This window comes from Pararge aegeria, chromosome 3 (assembly GCF_905163445.1).
Source record: "Pararge aegeria chromosome 3, ilParAegt1.1, whole genome shotgun sequence".
NCBI lineage: Eukaryota > Metazoa > Arthropoda > Insecta > Lepidoptera > Nymphalidae > Pararge > Pararge aegeria.
In genome coordinates this window covers 14294678-14313746 of record NC_053182.1, presented here as the reverse complement: position 1 = coordinate 14313746, position 19069 = coordinate 14294678, and the positions used below count along the sequence as shown (strand labels likewise).

Below are 19069 nucleotides of genomic sequence, written 5' to 3'. Positions count from 1 at the left end.
GTATTTTGTGGTTTTTCTACTTACCCTCGTCTATTTTAAGACCGCTTTCGTCCCGCGGGATGTTCATGGAGATATCAGCAAACATTTCAGCGCCCCAAGTCTGTGTTCCGCGCAGTTTCAAGTACTCGGCGATCAGTGCCGCTATGTGTAGCTGACAGCACATTGCCTGAAAATGTTGGCAATGTTAAAAGATATTCTCTCTATAAAGATGAAAGCATACAACCAACAGTATATCCTTATCCAATTGTAGGTAAAAACACTAATAAAAAATATAAAAATTATAAAATAGCAATGTGTCATCTCTTGTTTCAAACGTGTCTCATTATACACCTTTTAAAAAGTAGATCGTAACTGCAACGTTTCTTACTAGATGACGCTACAGTCGCTATAAGACTGATGTGAAAGGCATATACTAATTTCGGCGTCGACGGTCGGAGAGCCGTAGCTCAGGCCGCGATTGCCAGAGTGTCGCAGGTTCAAATCCTATCGGTTCCGAATTTTTTTATATGCATTTTAAATTTATAAAATATCCTTATTAATGTTATTAATGCGAAAGTGTGTTTGTTTGTTTGACCTTCCTTCCCGCTATAACTAAGTAACCAATCAACTTGAGTAAAATAGGCTGACCCTTCTCATACCCGCCCCCGTAGTGGTTTGGTAATAATGATGACTACTGAACTATTGTGCGATGTTGAAACGGTGATAGTCCAGTGGGCTCAACTTAAGTTTCGTGGGGCCGAATCCCAGAACGCACCTCCAACTTTTCTGGGTTATGTGCGTTTTAAATAATTAAAATAGCACTTGCAAATCGTGATGAAACTTGCATGCCGAGTTCCACATTATGTTCTCAAAGGTGGAGACCATCAATTCGAACTGAGCCAGCGTGGTAGACCCGTGCCCTGTAGTGGGCCTTTAATGGATTGATATAATGATGATGACTCAAATTCAAATTCAAAAATGTTTTATTCATTCATACCTTATTACAGGCACTTATGAAGCGTTCATAAATTTAACATGTTACACTAATGTTATTGATGGTGTTAACTTAAAACTAAAGCTAGGAGGGCTCCAAACGCGGCCTGGGTGTAGGAAGAGCCCACAACAAACTTAGCCAGGTTTTATTTTTGTTATCATCATCTCAGTCTATCTTTATCACCATGTAATCCTTAATATTATAATAGGACTGAACTAGTGATTCAATACAATTACCTCGTCGTGGTCGTTATGTCGTGCGTTGTGTTCCGCGAGCGTCGCGAGCCACGCGTGACGCAATCGCGGGGTCGCGCGACACGATGCGGCCAATGCGTGTTGGAGTTCTGCTAGGTGTACGCTGCCAGCACCTGCAGCAAATTGTGGTTAAACACATTTTTGTTTTCAAAAGAAATTACAATTTCATTTAATGAGAATATTTACAACTTATTTTAATGTAGGTTATATTAAAAATACATACAACGACAAGTAAAAACACAAACCGAAATAATATGATTTTTCATATATTAGCTTAAAAATATAAATATTTCATCTTAGCCAGGTTTTGTCAGTCAGCTTCGTATTCCGCGTGGCAAAATAGTTCCACAGTATCCGCGATTTCACTAGCATGTGATAATCCGACCCGCATTAGACCTTTGTTCAGAAGTGGGATATTGATAAGCGTAGGAGAATGTATACCAACATTGGATAAGTGTGTCGATTTGTTAATTTGTTATCGTCTATGTTCGGTTCAACCTCTATACCGATGTAACGTCTTATGTACAGTCTCCGGAAAATACATAGGATACTTTATATCCAAGGAAAATTACTATTTTTTCAAGTTAACCAACCAGCGCCAGCGCTGCCTCCGACGCCCGCCAGTCGGGCCCGCGCTCCCACCACGGTGCGCACGCGTCGCATTAACTCTGCAACCTCACTCGATAAACCTGTGTAAAGGCAAACGGAGAAAGGATAGAACCAAAAACCATTTTAAGGTCATTTAAAGAAATAGCAGCTGGGAAATAAACGAGCCAATACTATCCGTATCTAAGAAAGTGATAATGGCGTTAGGATAATCCGCAAAATTGTATACGTTTGTAACCTATAAAAAATACTGTTAATTATCAATTATAGCTTGACACTATGGGTACAGTACTTTTATGCAAAATCACGTCTACGCATTATCTCGTCTATCGCTGAAGAAAAAATACGATTAGGGTAAAAGACATAATTATCTTGTTAAAATAACACATTGCTTTGCCATCAAATTATTAAAAATATGTATATATATTTATTTTATTATATTTTAAACAGCAAAGATTTGCACCTCAATTTTTATATGTGCGCCTACTTTGTACACTATGTATCATACATACATTTAATTAGGTACATATATATAAATACTTCTACATACCTGTTCCTTTCATAGCTTTATCGCCAGTCGCGAAGCAATTTATCACAGAGAGCGACTCTTGAAAACGTTTACAGTTCAGCGCTGTGGAACTGTCTAACAATTTTGACACTGCTATGATAACCTGTGTCGATAAGATACAGACAAATTATTAAGATACTAATTATCGATTATAATTAATAAAATAGACCTAAACACCACACAACCAAAAATCATACTTATCTTATATATATTTTAATGCAAATCAATCATCAGACAATCAATCATTTTTATGTAACTTTTCATACTGTAACAGAGGTCCAGTATCTCTAAAGTAAGCAGTAAGATAGTAACATTTTTATAACTCAAAAGTTTTGTATTTTTTCAATCTGCTGTGGCATATTTAACTAATTATAAACTGAAGAAATGTATGGAAAAAACGTAATGACAACGTCAACTTGGCTGCAGTGAGCAGTAAGTAAAAAAGAGGTCCAGTAAGAGTTACTGGACCACGTAAGAGATGACAAGATTTATACATTTATAATTTTGATTTTTTTTATAATTTGGTTGCAAAATATGTATCCGAAATAAGTTTACCTGAAGGTGAACTCTCGTGAGGTTTCCCCCAGGACCGTGTTGGAAATTAGCCCGCATCAGTAGATACAAGGAGGCTGCTGCCTCACGCCTTAGCCATGGGGCCCTCGCTTCACAAAGCTTCACCACTGAACTCACAATACCAGCACAAAGCGTACTCCCACCTAACAACAAAAAGTAGCATTAAGATTATTCAGGGATGGTCTGAGCTCAGCGATTCAGATCAGAGAGAAATTAAGGCGTTTATATTTGCTACACCAACAAACTACATGCAAGCATAGTTTTATGGTTTAGGTAAAGAAAGAAGTTGTGTAGCTCACACACAGATAACTTTTAATATAGTTCTTATCGATAAATACTTGGAAATACTCAACATTTTGATCTATAACCGCCGACTTAGCGTTAACACAAAACACGAATTTTACGGTAGGTTTATTGACAGCCGGTTGGCAGAGTGGGCAGTGACCCTGCGTTCCGCGTCCAAGGCCGTGGTTTCGATTCCATTGAAAAAATGTTTGTGTGATGAACATGATTTTTTTCAGTGTCTGGGTGTTTATCTGTATATTATATATTATATTATATTTATAAAAATATTCATCAGCTATCTTAGTATCCATAACTCAAACTACGCTTACTTTGGGGCTAGATAGCGATGTGTGTGTTGTCTTAGTATACTTATTTATTTAAATATTTTAACCGATAAATATGCTATTGATCGTTTCACAATGATATTTTTCTTTCTAGAGCGTCCAAACCTGTCGCAAGCTCCTGTAGGAAACTCACGGATATTTAAAAATAGTCGATATCCACTAACATACTTGTAAATACTTAGTATATACTCGTAAGGTATCATTATTACGTTCATTGCAATGTTTGACAACTAAATTGTTTACTGCATTATTTTTCAACTCTATTTCGATTGGATAAGGGCGATATTTATTCGTAGGAAAAGTGTTTCAGCACACTCTACTAGGCTCAAGGTTTGAGACTCGTTCGTTTACAAAAGGGACGAAGATAGGTTTATAATGGTGACGATTAGCTGCTCACAAATATCTAAACTTAACTATATCGACAGTTCAAAAACATTCTTGCCATTTTCACAATATTACCTGTAGAAAACGATACCATTATTAGAAGACTTGTCAATTTAGTGTAGTTTAAAGATGCATTACAGAGATGCAAACCAAAAGCCACTAACACGCGGGACTTTACAAATGTTTAGATTGACAACACTGGTATTTTTATGAAATTCGATTTAATAAAAGCCACTCTTGACGTATTTTTTTGGTACGTGTCATATGCTAAGCAGTAAATTCTCTGTTTGGTGTAACTGAAAATGTATTTTCTTTCTACCTTATTTGCCTTTCTAAAATTTAATTTAAGGTAATATATATTGGTGCTAACTCAGGGTTATACACAAATTCTAATACGCTTGATACGCTGAACGAAACATCGCAAACAGAATACTTTAAAGAATTATAAAGCTAGTTTCCTTTTATAAGTGATAAATACCTTCAAATAGAGTTTCGGAATACTGATTTATATATGCTCGGAGTGCGGCAAAGAGGTGTTTATACAACGTGTCGCTCTGTGGATACATTAAAAGCTTCAGATAAGGCTTGGCTGCAACACCCTCCGCTACGCCGAGGTTCCTCATGAAAAGACACGCGCGGTCTATTATTGTGAGACCAACTTCCGTTGCTAAGCAACCAGCCGATAAAACCGCGTGTTCTGACATCATTTCTAATTCTGTGAAATAAATGAAACAAAATCAACACAATACTCATTTTGAATGACTTTAAAGACCTCCCTAGCGCAGTAGTAAGCGGTCTTATGTGTGGTAGGGAGTACGAATCTTGACGGGGTCAATTTGGAAATATATAATTTCTGCCTTTGTCTTAGCCTGATCTAGTGCTAGGCTTCGGTGGTGGCTAGTTACCACCCTATCAACAAAGCGGTGCTGCGAGTGATTTAGAATTCTGGTATGATGCCACTTAGCAACCTACAAGTGGTATAGGCAGTGGCGTGCACAGGGTTTTGATCAAGGTATGCATAAAAAAAGAAGGAAGTATGGTATATAATGGAAAAATCCTTCACATTTATAAGTTATACAAAAAAATAAGGGTAGGCAGTGCTTATGTGCATGTGTGAAGTGCACGCCACTGGGTATAGGTCTAATATAACAGCCAAATCCCAAAAAGGTTAGCTGCTATCTTAGGCTGAAACTTACCACCTAGGGACCAAGGGTTAGCTTGTAGTGGGAAAAAACAAAGAGAAAAAAATACATTATAACTTAATATTACGATTAACATTAACGTCTCGTAGGCTCTACGTAGACAATACGCCATGGCTGCAATGTCCTGGCGATTGTTTTAACCAACGATTTATAGTTAGCCAAAGAAGTTCCAAAGTCGACACGCACGGTTAAACTTAAAGGCTCTTAAAGTTTGCTTTCAATATATGAAGAACACATTAAAATTCACAAAGATTAAGCTTAAATACTTACCAGTAGTGACAGATGTATTGACTAGATTTTCCCTGTTCACGGTATTATTCTTCTCGACTATAATAGGCGGTTCCTTGGAAAAGTCAGGTGGACTCATTCTAGCCGGCAATGTTCTGGCTTTCATCGGTTTGGATTTGCCATTACAATCCGGCGAGGGCACTCGCAAGTCTGCGAGGATTTTCTTCCTACCAACGTATTGGAACTGCTCAGCGCATATTCTAAAACGAAATCCTTACTAGTAATATTAATGCGTTAAGTGATTTTGTTGGTTTTTTATCAGTCACGCAGAACCAGAGCAAATGGATAGTCGTAACTTTTCGTGATTGCTTTACCCCTAAAAAATACGCCCGCTACAGGTATAATTGCAATCAGGGGCTATTTTGTAGCGGTTCAGATTTTGGCGGAAGAGTGACATGGCTACTTTTTGAACCGGAATAATACACATTATCTATGGGATAGGGTTAAAGCATAATTCTAATAAGCATGGAGTTCTGAACTCCAAAAGTCGTGTTTCACTGGTGATTAGAGGAAAAATAGGGATAGTCTATATAAATTGTATTCATACTCTTATTAGGTTTATTTATGGTAAAAAATATGCATTAGGTCTATTGTAACATAATATAATAGAATAGGGCTTAGTATAGAAGTTTCACTCCTTTTGTCTAGACTACGAAATACGAAATATTTACGAAATACTGTTGAAGGATGCATAAGTATATTTTATAAAAATATTAAATCGTAACAAGCATTTATTTTGCCATACAAACTTATTCAGGACATTCTTAGTGTTTACTTATGACAACCCTATTGAAGTTAAAAGACCGACACGGATCTAGTATTTACGCAACGTGACGCGTGCCTAATTAAGTGGCAGGAGACGCTTTATTTTAATTTTGCATGTGATTTTACAGGGCTGTATTTCATCACTTAAGAACGTGTGCTTTAACTAAATTGTTAGTGATCAACCAAACACTTACTCTAGAACACTAAAGAAGGCGTGTTGTTGCGCTTGCGAGTGTGTTCGCCACCACTCAATGAGTCTGTCCTCGTCCAAATACTTCAACACAAACAGGAAACACATAAGCACATCGCGCACCTCCTCAGCGGACATAACACCGAATCTGGACAACACAACTAAGTTAGTAAAACTTCACAATGTTACTTCGTTAACCGGTTGCTAAACAAAGGACGAGGTGCTCGGTACAATATAAGGATAGCACGAAAATCAAACAAAACAAGAAAAGGCTGCCACCAGCAGCAGAAAAGAGCGTAGAGCCTAGCATAGTGAAAATAGAGAGTTAAGTTCATGAATATGATTCATATCGGCAAAGGTTAGCCCGCTGGTATAGCTGTATAGAAAGCTTAAGTAGAAAAGGGCACATCGTTAAACATATTTGCTGTCTTGGACCACTTAGCTGCAACGTCTCACGTAATTGATCACAGTAAATGGCTAAAGGAAAAGAGTAATATTTCAATGTTCAATAGTAAAACACGATATTTATAAGTGATCTACCACAATTATGAGTGACAGAAGATTTGGGTATCTCTCAACAGATGAATGAAATTCTTTCGAAAACAATTTTATGAGTGTTTCTCTAAAAACAAGACAATATTGTTTAAGTCTCTAAATTTAACTTAATACAATGACAAGAATGTAGTGCTATCCTTTTTCTTAAAAGTTTAATATTGAAAGGGTTGAAGAATTAGTGCCAATGCTTACAATTGAAGGTCCAATCAATATAAAACTATTTAGTAAAACACGTTGTTTAGCTTATAAATATGTTTACCTGTTCACTTGGTCGCCGATTTCACTCAAATCTAAACGCGTGTTCCGCGGCAACGAATCACCGCCTGACATCGTCGATACTGACTCAAGAGAGCTTTGCGACATACTGTTTGCATTATCTACGAAAAAAAGTGAACATAAAGCAACCTCTACCAATAATCACATAAAAAAAACAACAAACTATATATATTATATTTAACAAAAAAAGGAAGCTTACAGACAAATTGTTTGAAATAAAGGAATATGTGTATAGCCATGTACTGGATAAAAACTTTACGGCACTTTTAAAATAAGATTCAATTAATTTGAATTATGGACATGTAGAATTTTTAGGCAATTAAAACAAAGATTTCCAAGATAGGCTTATATTATATTTAACAAAAATAGGAAATTACATACAAATTGCTTGAAATAAAGGAATATGTGTATAGCCATATACTGGACAAAAACTTTACGGCACTTATAAAATAGGATTCAATTACTATGAAATATGGACATGTAGAATTCTTAGGCAATTACACCAAAGATTTCCAAGATTAGTCAGCAAACTATAATAAATATTACCCGAAATAAATATTCAATAAGTTTTTTGTTTAAATCGCACTATAAAGATTCTTACCTTTTCCATACATGTTGTTAGTGATATTTGGAGGTTCTTTAAAGTGCGTAGAGTTTCTTATCGGCGTGTGCTCGAAGTGCAAAGTTAATCTGTTTCTGCGCGGCGTACTGTTTGCTGACGCAACATCTTTCTGTGTGTTATTCATTGTTGCGTTTGTGGTCGCGTCACCATCTACTTTATCGAATCCGTTCTCTATTACCGGACTGGCAAGAGTTTTAGTTACTAGACGATGTGCATTATCTGTAAATATAATAAATAACTTACTATAAAACAAAATGGCTTTTTTAATGCAAGACATATGTTTTCGACTTATAATACGTGTACCTAGAAACTAAATATTTGGCAAACTTGATTAGTTTTGGAAGAGATAGAAAATATTCATCGCATAATTGTCTCTCAGCGATGATGAGCCAAGTATCGATAAAGCCAACAATGCAAACTCCAGATGAGATATATTTCAAAAAAGTGTACACATATGTAATATGACCTTGATTTCCTTTACTAATAGATATCAATTTTTTCCAGCAATTATACCTGGTGGCATTGCCTGGATTCCCAATATTATTAGTTTAAACCATATTAATCGAAGCAGTGGCCAGTCGGTAGGACTTTGACTTCACTTTTGGTGAGCCGAGTTCGAATCCCAGCACGCACGCACCCATAAGTTTTCTAAGTTATGTGCGTTTGAAGTATTAAAAATATAACTTGCTTCAACGGTGAAGGAAAACATTTTGAGGAAACCTACATGCCTGAGAGTTCTCCATAATGTTCTCAAAGGTGTGTTGAGTCCAGGAATCGGCATAGCTTGGTGGACTAAACTTACCTCCTCCCCATTATGAGAGGAGACCCGTGCTCTGTAGTGGGTCGGTAATGGGTTGATATGATGATGATAATGACACCGTATTAACTCACCGAGCACAATATTGAGCCATGGGGCGTAGAGCTGCGCGAGGCGGGCTCGTGTTTGTCGCGTTCGGTATCGATCGTCGTGCTCATGCTTCGTAAGCAAACTACGTAGCACCCCTAATGCGGATCGACGCTTTTGAGGGGCCTCACGTAGAGATTGTTCTACCTATGAAAATTTAAGTTCGTCACGGTTAAAAATCAATATAAATCTACGGAATTTTAATACGTCTGATGTGAAGAGGAATTTTTCCGAATGGGTCCGGAAGAATAAAATTCGGATGCTCGGGGAGACTGACCTGACCTTATTCACTTCGACCCGAAAGGTGGCACTCTACTAACAAAACATTCCCAACGATGATGGACGTCAGGTCTTTTTTTATAATGTTTGACCTATTGTACCTTTAAATGACGTAGGCCGAGCTCTTTCAAATCTTTTAGTGATATTACCGGCACGCAGGTCGGTCGTATAAAAATATGCCATAAACAAAAGAAGACTTCTAGTTTGAAGAAGACAAGTTATCCCGACCCCACATCACAAGGGATAAGTGAATAGAAAGGATAAGGGATAACAAGAAACTAGAGGAATTAACCACAAGAGGCCTAAGAAGCTTCTAGTTTCGTAGGTCAAGAGTTCCTTTGGAGACACAGAGCCTTTATAGCATCGTTCAGCTAACCAGAGTTTTAAATAGTATTCTTGCTACATTGCTTACCTGTTTAAGCAGAATCCCAGCAAGGAAATGCCTCATTATAAACTCATCTGTCAGTCTTAATTTCACAGGATCTAGAACCAGAGAGCAATATATTAACAAAGTGTTTTAAAAGACTTCCAAAAAGGTCAAATCAATATGAAAAATGTTCCAATTAAAGCTTAAGAACTTATAAAATTAATATTGATGACAGAAGATGATTTTTTTGTTTAAATTGATATTAAGAACTCAAGAAATAATCAATAAGTTACCTTCATCAGAATCTTTGGCTAATTTGTTTGCTTGAAGTGGCAAGTTAAAAGGAACATAGTGCTCATGTGAACAAATAGTCTGCAAAAACGTAAACTTGAAATCGAACAACGCTTTGGGGTCGCACGTTTTGAACTTTTCCAAATATTTCTTCACTTGACGAAATATAAAACCTCTGTCCATAAATGAAAGGCAAGACTGAAAGATATATAAAAGGATAACATAATATTCGATAGTACAAAAATCTGAAGATTAAACTTAATCAAACCAAACGTTAAATTAATACTATCCTTTACATAAGGTTTACTAATTTTAGACATGTCAATAATTATTTTGTTCAGAGATTTATGCACTTACAAGGAATTTACACATCACAAGATATAACATTGACTGTGGTGTTCATTTACATAAAATTCGACATTACTACAAAAATATGTAAACTAAAGAAGTAATTTTTCTTAAAACCTTGAAATTTGTGTTCCTAATAATCTATATTACAATTTTAATATGGATAAATTATAAACAAATATTGATGAATTTTTACTTACTTTAAGGAATATTGCAAGATTCTTGTTAAAAATATGCGTCTGCATTGGCTGTTGCAATATGTACGACGGTTCGACAGTAGTAACCAATTTGTCAATGTTTTCCATCAGATCGCTATGAAACCTCTCATTTCTCGACATCTGAAATATACATTAAATTTGATTTATTTATTTTATATAACCAAGAATATTATGTTACAAATCAGTATATAACTATTTGGTATTTTGGTCATTCGTTTAGTTTTTTTCTCATAACCTGTTTCAAAATAAGTATGTAAATAGAAGATTGAGTTTTAAGTTTGGTTTTAGGAGCATACTTTTTGTTTGTATTAACATGATTTAACTAGAAATCTTGAGTGAGTAAATGATATATCTTTAAACTTACAAGTAGATCGTTTACTAATTACAAAGCAATATGTTTGAGAAAACTAGGAAGAAATTGCTTTATACTAACCTTTATCCTGCCAGTATTAATCAAGTACTGGGCCATGCTTTTGATAATGATTTCGAAGAAGAAACTGGAGTACTGCATGAACTTGTGACATAGCAAGAAGTCTTGTTGGTTAGGGTCCACAAACATATGCAGTGGTGCTGTCAGAACTATATGAAGTTTGAATTCCACACAGTTGAAGACATACTAGACAGACAAAACAAACAACCTCATTATTATGTATGATCATTACATCATATTTTCTTTATCCAACTATTAAAATAGATTGAAAAAGAAAATCAGGACAAGAAGTTTGTTTAATAATATTTTAGAAAATAAATACCTTGACATAGCTTTCAACTAAATCTTTTCTTCCATAATCGTGTATTAAGTGCACAAAGTGTACGATTAATTTCACTACTTGAAATCCCATATCTTGCGTGTAACCTTTTTCTATCGTCTGAAAAGAAAATGTCTGTTTAAAGCATATAGATTATAGAATTAAATCTCTTAAATTGTACTGCTTTTACCTGCTTAGAGTCAATAAATTGGCGGTGCTCTAAAACCTTCAATCCTGGGAGGAAGGATGACGTTTATATGAGGTAAATCTTGACCTACCAATACATACATTTCAAAAATGTGTAAAAACACATCTAATACAGCGAGGTTACTATACATTTGATGAATTCCTTAATGACAAGGTAGATTGGAAGAAACCAGCCTCGCTCTCATCTCCCGCAAGATTGAAAAATGATTGTAAATGTTGATGTTGGAAAAGAGCAAAAGGTGACGTTTCTAAAGTGCTTATAAAGTAGCCCTACTTGAAATAAATGAATTTCGAATTTTGAAATTTAGATGAGAACCGGTATTTAAAAAAAAGCCTATCGCTTACCTATCGATGAGCCCTCCCTTAAGATAGATATTACGTACAGAACACCTATTTCTTCGTATCTTTATGATTATTTTTGCTTTGTTACATGTTACTATTATTATTTATTTTTTTGTGAATGTCATGGTCACTTTTTATCGATGTACATATAAGTGAAGAATATTGTACAAGTTTATTACTGTATATGGTAAATATGTATATTGTTAGTGTCTTTAATAAATAAATAAATAAGTGATGATGATGATGATGAAGATAATGGTGATGATGATGATGATGATGATGAATAAGATGGTTATGATGATGTTAGAGTGTTTAAGTGAGTTATTATTTTAATAAGAATAGAAACTTACCATGAGATCAAATAGCTGGTTTAATATAGTAGGTAGGAAAGCTACAAGTGAACTTAAGTTGATAGCATGTGCAGCTTTAAGGGCGTTGCACACGTCATGCCACGGCGGCGGGGTGGGCGAAGTGGGCGGCGAACTCGTTTTAATAAGCCTCTCTATTTGAGCAAATAGATTATGTAAATGCATGTCTCGGGTAGCGACGGTCGAGTCGAGAACCAGTTGACATCGAAATAATGGTTTTTCGCCTTCCACCCATACCACTTCTGGACCTGTATTCTGTTTAAGATGATTTTTTTTTTTAATTTATAAGAACAGACTTTTTGTAGCTAACACATTCATTTCAGTGTTATTATTTGGCAGCAATACAATACAAACGAAATTGGTAGCATTATAAATAGCTGTAAAAAGACATGTGTTAAAAAAACCTTACTCCTTTTCCAAGTCCAAGTGGCTGTATTGACAAATATCCGGACGGCAAATGAGTGGCAATAGGTAAGTTGACAATTTCATCTATGAATTTATCGTTTTTCAGTAATGGAACCCACGCATATCTGAAACAAGTAATTTTAAAATGAACACAGCTAAATTTTTAACCGAAATAAATTTATTATGAATAATAGAGAGAGACGAGAGAAAAAACTACTGTAGAAATATTTGATAGCAGTAAGAAAACGTTTTAAGTTATGGCAGAAAACCTAGTATTATGTATATAAGGCCTTCACTGAGAAATACTCTATAATATCAAAACAGTATGATATCGGCACTTTCATATAGACAGACTAGGCCGACTTTGAATTTGATGATGGTATAGTTTATTTTTTTGCAAAGGATCTTTTGTTTATTTGTGCGACACTAAAATATAAAATACTACGTCTATGTAAACTTACCCTATGCAAGTTTCTACGTTCGTATCATTTTTTTTGGCAAGATCGCACGAGATATGGTGAAAAGTAAACAGCAAGTGATGAGCTGGAGTTATAGTCGCCGGTAGACGGATCTTCGCCTCATCGCTCCAGTTTGGATTAGTATTGTGGTGTAGAACTGAACAACGATACTGAGTTGTCATGCCAATGCGGCCGTATATAACCTGGTTATAAATATTTTTTTTAAAAACATTACAAAATTATAAGCGTCATATTAATTGTAGAAATAGATGAGTATAACTGAAAGGTATACTCCTATATTCCTACAATAAAACGAGGAGTTATATAAGCACTAAAAGAAGAGATTTGCGAGAGCAAAATCCGGCTAAGCGGTCTCTTTAATTCTATTAAAACGATTTTCTGTAAATCTGATTTTAATACTGACTACATTATACCTGATGCTCGAATTATTTAAAAAAACCAATTTACAACCAAAAAAACTATACACCAAAAAGACGATCTGCATCGAAATCTCAAAAAAAAACCAATTTAATGCTCAGTACATTTATACAGAAATAGAGTAGCAACTTCGTCAAGAATTGGGGGAATTATCGAATGGAAGGAAGATTTTTCAAAGCCCACTGGTAGCTTAAGAGTTTAGCGTCTTTGATTACACTACACAAAAGCTTTACTTATAGTATAAATATATATAAAAGGAGTGTTGAGAATACGGATTATTTTTACCTGTAAAGGCTTCACATCGCCGACATCGCATTCTTTTAGTTCTATCGAGCAGGCGATATTCCGCGCTCTGACAAACATTTTCTGTGATTCGAAACTCAAAGACAGCGGGCGTACGTACAAATGGTGGATAAACGCAGCATAAGGTTGCTCTGCTTCTTGGTTTAAAGTCGCTAACTCTAAAGTGAGTGGCGATGCCGGTGGTAAAGGGAAAGGTTTTAAAGCTGCATACGCGCTTGTCATACAATCTAAAATATATAATATTTTGTTATCCTTAGTATCTGGCTGTCGTATTGCAGACTATTTGAATAATGTCAATTATTCAGAACTTAAAATCTTTTCAATTTAATCTTGATTAATATCCACTCAGAAGAACGTTAAAAAAATATAAATTTCTATCAAAATTATTGCCTCCGACAAAAAAGTTATTTTTTGAGAAATGGTTATTAAGTTTCTTTTAAAAAATATATAAACTTGAAAAGCAAAATCACTGATCAGCCATGCGTGCCATTGAAAAAATTATTTAGAAGAAAGTTCTGCTATTTTCTCATCTGAAGTCTATTTGGCTTTATTATGTACACGATCTTTTCATTTATATTTAGTGTTTAAAAAATAGAACAAGGAAATAAAATATAAGACCAAATCTAATAGAAAAATATATTTTTATGAATACATGCTTTTATAATTTTTAAATATTTCCAAAACGAATCTTACACTAAAAATAAATATAAAGATTGTTTACAGAAAAAGGCAATTAAGAAATAATGGAGAGTTGATACAATATTAAGTCTATTCGAAAAAGGATTCGATAGTGTAAAAATAATGTATCTAAATCTAACAAGTATTTATTCTTGTTTATAACTAAATTGATAACATAATTATAAAACGTAGTAAAGTAACGACATAATCAGCAAATACTCTTAAGACAGATGTAGCGCAGCTAATAAGGCTTCTTTCTTAAGTGGAATGAATCCTTATGTTCTAATAATATTAGTATAAAGTAATGAATATGCATACTTGGTATTTGTTCCACACTCTGTTGTATGTTGATGCTTAGCCACCCAGGTATGACCGCTAACTTGGCGAGTTTCTCAGGTTTTCTGTAGTCTGAGAGTATTTTCAATAAGTCCTCATCGGACATTTTGTTTGGTTCCTGGCGGTAGATTGCGGGAAATTCGGGGGTCGTGTCCAAATCATTGCTATACATTCTGTTAACACAATAATCGTATTAATATGACAAATGTGCAAGTTTGGTGTTGGAGGTTTATAACCTGGGGCTGGGGTCAGGTTTTACTTTACCGTAAATTGTATCAGATTGTTACCGATTCTTTATAAATGGAATTCAAAGGGTACCGAAATGATATCAGTTACCCGATACGTCAATAAACATCGAACTAGTCTTGTTGTAAATTTAAAGAAACGAAATCGAGGCTTGCATAACAGGGTTATGCATGCATTTTGGTTAAAGCTTCGATTGAAACTGGTCCTATTTTAATTCCGGTTTCCAAGCCCTGCGATATCATGACGTTAACCCAAATTATTCCAGAACCAGTGTTAAGAACCAAAACAAATCTGACTTTTTCAAGAATCTACAATGACTGACCCAATTTGGACGAAAGTTATTAAAGCGTATGTTCAAATTTCGGGGGTGTATTCATTTTACATTTACTATTAAAAAGTTGATAGATGGGTCCAGGCTTTCATCTGTCTAGTGTGCACGACTAATCTCATTAAATATATGTACGTATATAATGTATCCAGATGATTGATAATACGTACTTGAACAAAGGTTTAGCAGCCCAAGCAAAAGGCATCCGATAGTTTCCAACCCGATTGGCGTATGACTGAACCGTTTTATGAACTTTGAGACCTAATCTAGGATCCTTCGTAGCCTTCATATACGGCTCGAGCACCTGACTAACGTGTCCTTGCAAGATTTTGTCTATTTTTACAACTAAAAACAAATCTGGATGCGGGTTGTTTACTGACATCACCATCTGAAATAAGTACAGAGAATATAAACAAAGTTTAAGTTGTCAATAGAATAAGTATAATAAAATAGTTTATCTACCTATTCACAAGTTACCTACTGTGAATAGGTAGATAGGTACTGTGTTCTAAGAAATAAGTCATGTGTTTTAAGAGTGCACTTTATCAGTAGATTACATTACAGTATTTAAAATATGAATCCTGTTCATGCCACTAGTCCGCGGTAGAATATGTGATATCATAAATACAGTTGTAACTAGTTAGGACTCACCCACACCATGGCCAAATTAGGACTTTTTACCTGAATCTATTCAAATATTTGTGAGTCATAGTAAACCTTGTTTTTATACATATAAATAAATAAAAAATAAGAACTCTTTTTTTTTGTTTTGAGTGGTGTTTATTTTTTTAAGAACCCTGACCAAGATGTTCCATTTTAGTAAACTGAATTTTCTATTTTACACTTGTCTTTTAAAGTGTACCGTTGAAAAACCAGATGGTACTTATATCTATCGTAAGGATAGGTAATACAAGCATAAGGGGTATGAAACAAATAAAATTACCTGTCTTTTTGATTTAAACCATTCCTCTGGAATTTGCTTTACATCTAACTTAACATCGTAGCTAAAATTTTCTACTAATGACTTTGTGCATTCGTTTTCTTTGACTAGATCTCTCACTGCTGGATGATTTAAATCAAAATGGAAGCTCTCCGTGAGCTTGCGGCCACTTCGAGCGTCGTAGAGCGCGATGCAAGTAAAATATGGCTCTACTTGGCACAATAGCTCTTTATCGCCATCGATGGGCGCTTGTAACCTAAACTTTAAGCTTTCACATTTGAGCAATATTCTTTGGCCAAAATGTTCTCTGTAAACAAAAAGATTACACATATAGCTTCATTATGCAAATTAAGCTTCATTTGCTAAACTGCGCAAAAAACAGGAGAATCTGTTTGGTGTGATTTATAATTTCTCCAATCTTTATACTCGTATTGAGCAAATAGATACGACAGCGAAACTCTCCACGCTCGATTTGCTTCGATTGTTAACAATTATTCATTTTAAAGTTACGGAGTATAGCAAATTAGCTTAATTTTCATTATATATCATGTAATTCCGCAAAGCAGCGCCTACTTCTATCCAATAGATATATCATATAGCTACAGCAAAATGCCGCTGGATAGTGGGTACTAGCTTTAATAGACTGTTGACTGAAGTAGCCCTTTTCCAGTAGTGCAGCTTTTTTTTCATTACAAGTGATGATTAAGTGTAAGATGGTAACGGGCTAACCTGTTAGAGGTATGGCAGTTATATTAAACCTCTAATCGGTTTCTACGCGACATCGTACCGGAACGCTAAATAACTTAGCGGCACGTCACAGTCGGTAGCCGCAGCCTCATACCGAAGCAGACCAGAGAATTATAAACTATAAATTCCCAAATTGCCTCTATCCAGGAACAAATCCGGGACCATCCACTTAAAACGACAGCGCTCACCGCTGCATCAGGTAGGTTGTCAATTTTTTTTTTTTTTCTAGTTATAATTGACGGGCCAAGCAAAAGGCCCACCTATAGAAAGAGCCACACTTCGCAGGACACATCCTTCAATGCGCTACCTTGTCTGTCTATCAACCTGAGGTGTAGGTAAGCCTAATGCCTCATTTGTGCCATTCCAATTTTAAGAAACCATGCAAACCCAACGGTTGCAAGATTTATGTAATAGTTACGATATTTTCATTTGTTGATATAACGTAATAATAAAACCAGGGTATTTCTGGAGAAATTCTGGGGGAAATTTTACCCACCAACTCTCCAACTACCTGTACAAAGAGTAAGCTTACTCCTGTGACTAAGTGCCACGTTAATAAGCTGTTATTTTACATACTTGAAAGGTTCCAATTGTGGCTCGGGAGATGGTGTCCTTTTGTAAGGTAGAGTGAAGACATTTGAGCGGCACTCGTTACGGGCCGCCGCGATAGAAAGGTCGGTTTCCCTAGAGTACCGCATTAGGAGTGGATTCATACTGTGTTCCAGGCCCTTTAGGGTGCCGTATGTTGGGGGCGGAGGCTCTGCTGTTAGAGATATATCCGCATCTGTACAAAAATAGGATAGAATCGCTAAAATATCCCTCCAATAATTTTTTTAACGCTTTAAATTTAATATGCATTGCATGCGTTAATGTTAATATGAAAGTACGACTGCACGAGATCGAGGGAGGATAGTAGCATGCAATTAACGAAGAGGGTGCATATATTTAACAACTAAACATTCGATATTTCATTAACATGCAGGAATTCTGTTTTCAAATGTTTCATTCGGTCTTTCGATAATGTTTCAGGAGGAAATCGGGTTTGATTAAAAAAATAAATACTCTATGGATCATAAAGTATTACCACTCTTAATAAAGAAATAAGCGAAAATTAAGATTTATAAAGATACTAAAAAAATATATTTGTATTATACAAACCTTTATCCAACACTTCGTCGGATTGGTGGGATTCTTGGTCTTGATCCTTTTTAAGTGCCGCCTTAAATGCGTTAATCCACTCATTCATTTCTTCCTCGGTGTCTGTCGCGAACGTGTAGCCTTTATTGCCGGACATTCTTAATTCGAAACAAAGTCTTCCACGTTTTGGATTCTAAAAATTCATATTAGGATTTTATTCCCACTTAGAATTGTAACTTTTTACAAGCCTGCCCAAAATGTGTAATGTTTTCAGGGTTCATGTTGTATATTATGTATGTTAGTTCCTCTCCACCATAATCGATATACCTAGTTCCTTATAATTATTCCATTACTGTAGCAACCTTTTGGAGACAATGGGCTCTTGTTCTCGCAGTTCAATTTCTCAATTGCCATAACACCCTCGAAAACTATACCTTTGATCAAATTCAAATATTTTTATCCAAATAGACCTATCACAGGCACTTATGCAAGCAGAGCCTACCACAAACTTAGCAGAAGTTTTATATCCATCTCCAAAGACACCAATACCATGGGACGAATTTAAATAACAATGATTTACAAATATAAAACAATGAAATAGTAAACAGTTGTTATGGTAGTGGTCACGTATAATGCGTAACAAATTGCGTAAACTTCTACTGACATTATGAAACAGATTACGAAAACTATAACTATTCTCTTAATAATTCAGTGTTTCTCTAAATATGGTTACAATCCCTACTAATATTATAAATGTGAATGTAAGTTTGTTTGTTACCCTTTCACGCAAAAACCGATTTTCATAAAACTTTGTACACATATTCTTTCGATTTTCGGATGGACACTTGCCGATAACCACCTGAGGGGTTGCTACGGCGTCACCGGCGGAGTGGGGCGAGCGGGAAAGCTGGCCATGAGAAGAGCCCCAGGGCTCGAACACATATTCTTGGAACTGTTAGAAGTAATATAGGACACTTTTTATCCCGACATTAGGATCGGTTCATATGGGAGAGGGGATGAGTGTTTGACGATTTTACACCATAACTCCGTTAAATTATAACCGATTTAAGAGGTTATAATATGTGTTTAATTATG

General features: G+C 35.5%; 1 protein-coding gene across 1 annotated transcript in view; it reads right to left on the bottom strand.

Annotated features, from left to right (window-relative positions):
• Positions 1-19069, bottom strand: part of LOC120637367 (dedicator of cytokinesis protein 9) — a 62865-nt gene that overhangs the window by 39172 nt on the left and 4624 nt on the right. The window contains exons 5-29 of the mRNA XM_039909183.1: positions 17996-18167; positions 17414-17621; positions 16094-16397; positions 15321-15538; positions 14559-14749; positions 13545-13789; positions 12825-13024; positions 12368-12488; positions 11941-12213; positions 11045-11161; positions 10726-10908; positions 10275-10412; positions 9729-9924; positions 9481-9551; positions 8777-8936; positions 7865-8104; positions 7247-7364; positions 6437-6580; positions 5460-5677; positions 4466-4702; positions 2957-3117; positions 2384-2504; positions 1821-1916; positions 1210-1340; positions 25-166 (exon numbers count right to left, since the gene is read on the bottom strand). Coding sequence (XP_039765117.1) covers positions 25-166; positions 1210-1340; positions 1821-1916; positions 2384-2504; positions 2957-3117; positions 4466-4702; positions 5460-5677; positions 6437-6580; positions 7247-7364; positions 7865-8104; positions 8777-8936; positions 9481-9551; positions 9729-9924; positions 10275-10412; positions 10726-10908; positions 11045-11161; positions 11941-12213; positions 12368-12488; positions 12825-13024; positions 13545-13789; positions 14559-14749; positions 15321-15538; positions 16094-16397; positions 17414-17621; positions 17996-18167 — 4405 coding nt within the window. The remainder of the gene's footprint in view (positions 1-24; positions 167-1209; positions 1341-1820; positions 1917-2383; positions 2505-2956; positions 3118-4465; positions 4703-5459; positions 5678-6436; positions 6581-7246; positions 7365-7864; positions 8105-8776; positions 8937-9480; positions 9552-9728; positions 9925-10274; positions 10413-10725; positions 10909-11044; positions 11162-11940; positions 12214-12367; positions 12489-12824; positions 13025-13544; positions 13790-14558; positions 14750-15320; positions 15539-16093; positions 16398-17413; positions 17622-17995; positions 18168-19069) is intronic.